We start from the raw sequence: 10,000 nt of genomic DNA, 5'->3' as shown, positions 1-10,000 counted from the left end.
GTAATGAATTAAACCTGTGCCCAAACCCAATGAGGGACTTCCGTACTTCCTATAGTAGAGTACACACGCGAGCCTGAGCTCCGTACAATAGCTCCATACATTGAGCTCCATACAATAGTGTCCTCTACAATGGACATGTTATGTTGCCGGGTGTCATTGACATACATGGGTTTCCCATCGATGTCGGCGTACGGCTGTGGTGGTGAATGGGTCGCATTGTGTGTGACGAGACACTGACTTATGGCCAGTGACAAGTGTGTCCGCTCTATGACAGTATCTCCAGTAACTGAACTACTCATTCACTCACTCACTCACTCACTCACTCGCTCTGTGTGTGTGTGTGTGTGTGTGTGTGTGTGTGTGTGTGTGTGTGTGTGTGTGTGTGTGTGTGTGTGTGTGTGTGTGTGTGTGTGTGTGTGTGTGTGTGTGTGTGTGTGTGTGTGTGTGTGTGTGTCTGTGTGTGTGTCTGTGTCTGTGTGTGTGTGTGTGTGTGTGTGTGTGTGTGTGTGTGTGTGTGTACGCGCGCGCATGCACGTGGAGACGTGGTCATAATCTTCCTTGGTCAGAATGGAGTCTTTGTGTTACTATATATGGAGTTGGACTCTCACCGCAGACACACGCGCACGAGCGCGCACGCAGTTGTCTTTTCCTCACATCCTGTCTTGTTAACTTCAGCTCTTATCTGTTTAAGTATCGCTCTGATATCGAAAGTCGTGCTGATAAACATTGTGTTTAACTAATCTTTAATCTGTGCCCAGCGAAACACAAAAGGTGCTCCGATTAGTCACGGCAGCCAGACAATAAACTGACCCTGAGTCAGCGGCGCGTAGGGAACACTTATGATAGCTTAGATCTGTATCTGCCGCTAAGTGGTTATGCATTTGTTTAACACTGTCAGACCCTGATAGGATCCAACGTTCACCCTGTTCCACTGTGGTGTCTTCCAAACTACTTTCCCACATGCTTTCCTTCCTTCCGTTACATTACTTTTCCTAACTCTCTTCTCATGCTTATGTACTCAAAAATGTTAGCGTCAAAATAGCAGATCTACAAGCTCACAAGGTACTGTGAAAGCTTTCGTTGAAAATAGGCGATCGACAAGCTCACAACGCGTCTGATCTGCTATTTTCTGTGAAAGCTTTCCCCACAATACGCATGCTGGGGTTAGTGGTTAATGAAATCATAATGGAAAAGATAAATAAAGCATATTCACTTTGAGTACAAATAGTTGTAGCCTATGAAGTTATGGGCAAATTGAGTTTCTTATGTAAGACAAACAAAAACTAGAATATATTAATAGATTTATTGTGGAGTTGTTTTGCTTTGTCTTTGTCTTCTTTGATATACACAGCTTTATTGTCTGAGGAAAAGGTTGCTTGGTCTCCTGACAAAACATTTCTTTGTATTAAAACTTAGATTAGATAACTTACTGGATTGTCTCCCAGCACGCCAAGATACATCTTTGTTATTATTCTGTACATCTCTTATCTCAGAAAGTTAATAGTTTCTTTTCATAGGCTGCATAGTGTTAAAAAAGGGTAATGAGATGGGAACGGTTTTAAGTCGTGATATTCATCTGCTACTGAATTCTAAACTGTGTTATTGCAAGGCTATCTATGTAGTCGGTGAATTGTATTCAGCTGTCCTTTAAATAGAGAATTTGTCGGGTGGTAACTGGTAATATGTCGAAAACTGTTACTTTTCAGGATTCAAATTCAAAAGTGGCAAAAGTAGCAGATCTACAAGCTCAAAACATGTCACTTCGCACCGCAGTAAGGTATTAATTTATGAAGGTTCATTTGTATAACACAGTTTCCATCTCTCTCTCTCCCTCTAGCCTCTGAGCCGTGTGGAGGCGTGTTGGATGCTAGCGATGCTGGCTACATCACTACTCCAGGCTACCCTCTGGAGTACCCACCTCATCAGAACTGTCGCTGGGTCATAACCGCGCCGGAGCCCTCCCAGCGCATCGTCCTCAACTTCAACCCTCACTTTGAGATAGAGAAACTGGACTGCCGGTAAGAAGATACCACGATACTCATGATGAGGGAAATGCGGTCATAGCAGAACCACATTATGAAACACAGGACAGAAAGGAGATTCAGGTTTTGCTTGGCTTTCTGCACTTGTCGGACCGACTGGTATTTGTATCTGTGTGTATGAGATATTAACAGGAATACATATAAATATATAAATAAGAAAAAGAGGTTGCGCATCAACAATGGGTTTTCTCAGTGGAGTGCTAGACCCAAAGTACTCACATTAATTTCCACTTTTTTTTCATTGGCACACACCAATAAACGAACGCTTAAGCGTTTCGGCTATGAGCCTCCATCAGAGCTCTGATGAAGGCCCATAGCCGAAACGCGATATGGTCTCTCTCTCTCTCTCTCTCTCTCTCTCTCTCTCTCTCTCTCTCTCTCTCTGTCTCTCGACGAGGGGTCTTGAGTTTACAGTAATGTGGTGAATTTCAGCCCACTCTCCTCCTGTTCCCTTGGCTCTAGCCATCCCATAATGGTCTCCGTGGGATGTCCCTCGTTCCCCTCTCTCTAATTAACCACATTAACACATTTGCAGTCTCACATTGTGTCCATTCATTTATCTCTTATCTATTTATTTATTTATTTATTCGATTCACATCAACATACTTAGCAGATATTAGTGGGTTTGGTGTCCGTCCGTGATCCATCATTGACTGTTTGTGTGGTATGGTGAGAGAGAGAGACAGAGAGAGAGAGAGGCAGACACACTGACTAACAAGACAGAGACACAGAAAGATAGACACAAATACTGGGCCAGCAGACAGAGTGGCAGGCAGACAGACAGGTGAAGAGATGAGGAAAGACTGTGAGAGAGAGAAAGAGAGAGACGCACGCACGCACGCACGCACGCACACACACACACACACACACACACACACACACACACACACACACACACACACACACACACACACACGCACACGCACACGCACACACACACGCACTGTAGCACTTTTCCCTGTTTCACCTCTAGCTGCTCTGTCCATTTATTAACATTTGAGCTGTATTAATTATAGATAGGTGAGTCTCTCACATGTGCACAAGTCATTCACTCATTCTTTTGTTGGGATTGAAGCATCAATATTTCACCAGCAGACTATTCACTGTTAAGACCTATGCATACAGTTCTCTCTCTCTCTCTCTCTCTTTCTCTCTATGTCCATCTCTCTGTCCATCTCTCTCTCTGTCCATCTCTCTCTCTCTCTCTCTCTCTCTCTCTCTCTCTCTGGGATCGGTGCAGTGCATTAGGTCCAGTCTCTCTTTCACTCCTGTCTCTCTTGCTCTCTCTTTCTCTGTTCTCCTCCGCTTTATTCTCAGATCCATTTAAAGTCCAGCACTTTTTCCATTAAAAATCGGTTCCTTTCCCTGGAGAAACAAACCTGTTTGTAGCGTCCATTAGAAACAACAGACCCTGATTTATTTATTACTCTTTCTCTCTCTATCTAAGAGAGTGCATGGACGTGTGTGTGTGTGTGTGTGTGTGTGTGTGTGTGTGTGTGTGTGTGTGTGTGTGTGTGTGTGTGTGTGTGTGTGTGTGTGTGTGTGTGCGCGCGCGCACTGTGCATGCATATTTCTGATTCAAACATGGCATTGCTAGCCACTGTCAGGTAGCATGTTTGAGATAACTGCCTCAAAGCTGCTAACAAGAGTGAGACATTAGCAGTCTTATTACACTGTTATTTACTGGGCTGCTCTCCTACAGCGCAATGCTATTTCTGTCTCCTGGGGCCCTCTGCCAGCACAGGGGAGAGTGTGTGTGTGTGTGTGTGTGTGTGTGTGTGTGTGTGTGTGTGTGTGTGTGTGTGTGTGTGTGTGTGTGTGCGTGTGCGTGTGCGTGTGTGTGTGCCTGTGTGTGCGCGTGTGCAATGTGAAGCTGAAATTGAGCTGTTAGGTTCAGGGGTGCAAAGAGGCCAAGGATAGGGATCAGGGGGCGAGTGTGTGCGTCTGTGTGTCCTAGGGGGGTCTTTAAGCAGGCGTACGTGGTCATCAGGTGACTGTCAGCGACGACCCTGACCACACACACACACACACACACACACAAACACACACACAGACGAACTAACAACTCTGTCTCCGACTCTGTCTCTAGTAATGACATCTGTCCGTCTCTCTATGCACTAACTCTAGACCTGTAGACTACGACCAGGACCAACTGGCAACAACTCTTAATAGAGTTGAACACACACACACACACACACACACACACACACACACACACACACACACACACACACACACACACACACACACACACACACACACACACACACACACACACACACACACACACACGGCAAAGTAGTCATTTATGCTTGCAGAGAAAGAAAACCTTGTTGTCAGTCTATATGCTTCCTTCAGCCCGTTCTGTCTCATGATGATGAGGTAATGCCATATTCATCATCAACCACTTAAGTCCTATTACAAATGCATGTTCTGAAGCAGCAGCTACTAGGCTATGGACTCATCTCAAGACATGGATGATGTTACGTTATGTTTCTGTGCTGTACTAGAGGAACTACAAATAGAATAATCAATTCATCTATTGACAGAAAATGCAATTTTAGAAATATAATGTTTATATTTGTTCCATATTATACAAAGAAAAGTGACGTTTCTGACAACAGGTTGAACATATGGTGCATTTTCAACTTGTAATTTTGGGCCACCCACACATATTTAGAACAGTTATGGACTGGGGCTTTCATTCTGGTGTTAATCGATTAAGAATAATCATTCGTTGCGGCCATAATATAAACACAGGAGAAAGTGTGAGGCCTGCTGCAGTTTGACTGACATACAGAGTGACAACTCCCCAGAGCAGTGATTGACACTGACTGATGCTGGCGGACAAACAGACAGACAGGAGACGAGTCGTCTGTCGCCCTAATTAGATAAGTGCTGTAGAGCAGTGGCCAATCATGACTCACCATCGCTCCCCTTCCCGTCCCATCTCCTGTCACACTGTCACGCCACAAAATTCCAACATTAGCCATTCACCACAGGTCCGGTTCCAGTTGCCATCCGTGTTTTTTGTGTGTGTCCAGGATGCACTGATTTCCGCCCAATCTTTCCGCCAATTTCTCGTCAATCTAAGTTTTATGTGATCCATGTGATAAAACGACATATCTCTTCCTCCCTGTGCTTTTATGTCGTTTCGCAGCTGTGTGTCCATGTGTCATGGGTTTCTTGTAAATGCATGGTATGTCCCAATCACATGATAAAAACTGGCACGCAAACAGAAAAGAGACTATAGTGTTCTGCGTGCGCGTGCGTGTGTGTGTGTGCATCGCCGCGTGCATGTGTGCGACTGTGAGCGTGCTTCGATGGTTGGTTTACAACAGCAGTAAAACAAAGCTTTCTGTTTTAAGTTACGTTGAATAAAATCTCAGCTTTATTTATAAGTGCACTGTATAACGAGATCATGAGAGGAGTTGAGAGAACGTCAGATGGGGAAAAGCAATTTTAAGACATGGAAACGCCGCCGCTTGTTATTCCACTGACAATTCTAAAAGTATGCACAATAGTACCTCTCTGCACACAGTAAAAATCCGGAATGTAATGTTGCCGAGTGATTCAAACGAACACTCCGGATTTGACTGCGTAGTTGCGTGTTCACTCCCTGTCATATTCTCCTATCTGCTTCCTTTCTCTTTTAATCTTAAGACCCCAGTGTTAAGCACTTCAGCTAATTAAAGACTTTACAGTCATTTGAGTGACACTTTTAAAAAACAAAGAAATCCCACATTCTAAAGCACTTTCTCAAGCTCGGTAGAGGATATTTTGGTATCTCTCTTCAGGGCCTATGTAATATAGAATACTATACTGTATGTTGTGACGACATAGAGCACATTAAACCAGATATCAGCAATGTGTAGACTGTCTGTCCTCTGAGGATGTTTGCGCCCTTCTCTGCTCTCTGTCTCTGGAAGCAAGATCTCTATTCCAAGTGTTTGGAAAGGACACCCCCCCACACACGCACGCACGCACGCACGCACGCACGCACGCACGCACGCACACACACACACACACACACACACACACACACACACACACACACACACACACACACACACACACACACACACACACACACACACACACACACACACACACACACACACACACACACACACAGCTGCTCAGAGAAAAGTGCAGAGTCAGGGTCCGTTGGGGGGCCGGCTCAAATCATCGTGACAGCTACCTCCTTCCCACCCGCCCTCTCTCTCTCTCTCTCTCTCTCTCTCTCTCTCTCTCTCTCTCTCTATCCCCCGTGCTCTCTCTCGCCTGTGCTCTCTCTCTCGCTCTCTCTCTCCCTCTCTCCCTCTCTCCCTCTCTCTCCTCTACTCCCCTGTTCTCTACCTCCCTCCTCCTACCAGTGGCTTTTGCTTCCTCTTTTCTTATCATCTAGTAGTCTTACCATTTGGGCTCTTTCTTGTTCTTTTACAGCCTCTCTTCTTTTCTTTTCCTTTCTTCTCTCTGCTGTGTGCCAACCATTTATAGCCCACATCATTATTCAGCATAGCGTTCCAGAAAGCACAGGCCTCCGTCCAAATCACACTCATCTCTTCCCTCCCCTTCTCTTTACCTCTGTCCCTCTCTCTTTGGTTTTTATGATGTTCTCTCGCTTCACAGCCACCACCCCTCTTTCTCGCTCTCTTTCCCTTCTTCACTTCTACTCTTTTCAACTCCAAAACTCACACGCTCTCTCTCTCTCTCCCTGCCCCTTTTTCTTCCACCTTTCTGTCGCTTGTTTTTGTCACCTCATCTCTCACTCTCTCAAATCTGTTCATCTCTCACGGGCTCACCTCTCCTTGCTCTCTCCTCTCTGCTCCTCTGTGTCAATCCATCTCTTTAATCTCCCTCCTGTCTGTCCCTCTCTCCACATTCCCCCCTCTCTTTCTCTCTCTCTCTCTCTCTCTCCCTCTCTCCCCCTCTTCTCTTCCTCTGACTTCACATCAGATCACATGCAGGCCTGTGAGGTGCTATCATTGGCTGTTATTACTGTGAAGGAAACGCGCGTGCACACACACATGCACGCACGCACGCACGCACGCGTGCTTGCACACACACACACACACACACACACACACACACACACACACACACACACACACACACACACACACACACACACACACACACACACACACACACACACACACACACACACACACACACACACACACTCACACAAACAAACATGTCATAGCAACGCAAGCATAAAGCATATACATGCATGTATACACGTGAAAGAGGAACACACGCATGCACAAATACAGGGAAGCATACGCACACAAACACTCACTCTTCCTCTCAAACGCACACAGTAGAATCCCAGGTTTATCCAGTTGTAACTCAAAGAGTGTTACGGGTCCATTTGGTTACATATTATGCACTTCCTCAGAGTTAAATTGACACTGAGGGTTCTTACTGTGCACGCACATGCATGCAAACAACACTCACTGATGCAGTTGAAAGTATATGCATGGTAAGTGTGGGGCAGGGCTTTGAGTTAAGAAATGATTCATTTGACAGCCTAGCTGAGGCTGACGATAATGGTTCCACTAATGATTTAGACCTTGCCTTTGTACTCTGCCTCAATCAATCATTTAACTACACGCCACATCACTTCTCTGTCCCCATCGCATCTCTCCTCATCTCTGAGGAGTTTAGGTTTTATTAATGATATTACAATAATGTACCAACGACCTGCAATTCAGAGATGAACGTGGAACTTATCAAAACAGGCCGCCACACAAAGATGGTGTGTGTGTGTGTGTGCTACTGGAGTCATTTTACCTGCAAAACACATCTCTCACGCGCACACACCCACACACATGCACACGCGCACACGCACGCATGCATGTGTGCACGCCCATGCCTGGCACAAGAGCAGTGTTAGTCCTCAACAACCCTGGAGTCCTGGAGAGACAGAGAAAGGAAGAGAGCAAAAACAGATGGATGAGATGTGACACTGTAGCCCTAGGGGAGGAGACACAGAGTAAAACACAGAGAGAGAGAGAGAGAGGGAGAGAGTGAGAGACGACACACAGGGAGCGAAAATAATGGAGAGAAAATAAAATATGTATATAGAGAGAGAAAGAAAGAAAGAGAGAAAGAAAGAAGAGAGAGAGAGAGAGTGAGTAGTAAGAGAGGCGAGTAAGAGAGACGTTCAGCTACCAGCTGTGGGCAGTTAGCAGCTGTCTGTATGTTTGCGTTAACGTCACAGGTACACAGATGCTAGCAAGAGGGCCACGCCAACACAGGAGCCATATATGCTTTCGACGGTACACGCTAACATAAAGCTATAGCACAGACTGGACAGTGTCACCACAGAGGGTTTTAGAGGAAGCCAGAGTCAGCCGGTTTATGGGCAACCCTACATCAGGGCGGGGTCTCGTGCACCGTGGCTGTCACACTGAATGAAATGTTAGACGTACGGGTCGTTGGTCCAAAAGATATCGTTTCCAACTGTCGTTGACGTTATACAGTAGGTGTGGTGTGGATTCTGCCATCCACTTTTAAGACGGCATATTTATAGTTATCGCCATAGTAATCGTGCTTGGCGTGAACGGTGCTTTAAGCTTAATGTTATATTCCATTGCACGACGGGGTCGAGTGCCGACAAGAACCTTCAAGCTAACGAGATCAGTTATTCTCTGCAAACGACACATCACACTACAGACATTAGGCTTTAGGGTTTAGTTTTACAGATGTTCTGAAGTCTGTTTCTTTCACTCACACACACACACAAACACAACCACATATATACGAAAGGTAATGATGATAGTAGCACTGCTCTGACTTACAGACACTCCCTGAAGGTCTAGCTGATCAATGTCTGTTACTGTAATGACTTGTGTGTGTGTGTGTCTGTCTGTGTGTGTCTATCTGTGTGTGTTTGTGCGTCGGTAAGCGCACATCTGTTTGAAGGACTGACCCTGATCAATGCGTGTAATGAGGAATCGATTGGTTGTCTTGGAGACTGCTGTTGGGCACGCGTGCACACGCACACACGCACACACACACGCACGCGCACACACACACACACACACACACACACACACACACACACACACACACACACACACACACACACACACACACACACACACACACACACACACACACACACACACACACACACACACACACACACACACACACACACACAGTGTCCATCTGTCTGCAGTAATAGGCCTATTACTTGATAACAGTGAAGTCAGTCATTCTCCTCACTCTCTGTTAACTGCCTCACTGACAGACTGACTAGGCCTGCTCTTTCTTAAACACACGCACGCGCACACACACACACACACACACACACACACACACACACACACACACACACACACACACACACACACACACACACACACACACACACATACACACACACACACACACACACACACACACACACACACACACACACACACACTTACTTATCGGCTGTTCTCTTGACAGATAGACTGACCAGGCCGATTTTCGCTGACATGAATTGTCCCTCCTAGCAGGTCAGATAAATTGTGTTAAGTTCTGCTTTTCTACGAATTGTTTTGTTGACTTTTCCTACGCTGGGAAGTGGGTACTAGTACGTTTTGCTGTACTGTGTATCAGCAGAGCAGAAGTTTCACTTCCTTTGAGAAGCATGTTGTTTCCAGTGGACCTGTGGTTTCACTTCTCCTGTTGGGAAGTGAAACCACTAAAGTCCCTCTAATCACAAATCAAAACATATAACACAACAAAGACGTGATAATGTAAACAAGTTGAACTAGGCAAGCATTGTTCTCCCTGGATATAGGCTACTGTAATATTAATTACATGCATTACCCTTTAACCATATGAACCCTAGCATCCCTACGTTACGTTGCAACGCGTTGTGACACCGGGCAACTACCATTATAATTATATATTGGGATACTGCAGGGGTCTGCTGATAAGCCATACTGATGTAC

The 10,000-nt window shown here is 45.6% G+C and overlaps 1 protein-coding gene across 5 annotated transcripts in view; it reads left to right on the top strand.

Moving 5' to 3' along the window:
* LOC311064592 (neuropilin-2-like) overlaps nt 1–10,000 on the top strand; it is a 128,922-nt gene that overhangs the window by 14,717 nt on the left and 104,205 nt on the right. For all 5 annotated transcript variants that reach the window (XM_084084464.1, XM_084084462.1, XM_084084463.1 and 2 more), the window contains exon 2: nt 1,838–2,018. In XM_084084464.1, coding sequence (XP_083940590.1) covers nt 1,838–2,018 — 181 coding nt within the window. The remainder of the gene's footprint in view (nt 1–1,837; nt 2,019–10,000) is intronic.

The sequence above is a fragment of the Gymnoscopelus microlampas genome (assembly GCF_963454915.1).
Source record: "Gymnoscopelus microlampas genome assembly, chromosome: 17".
In the NCBI taxonomy this organism is placed as follows: domain Eukaryota; kingdom Metazoa; phylum Chordata; class Actinopteri; order Myctophiformes; family Myctophidae; genus Gymnoscopelus; species Gymnoscopelus microlampas.
This window is presented reverse-complemented; position numbering and strand designations above follow the sequence as displayed.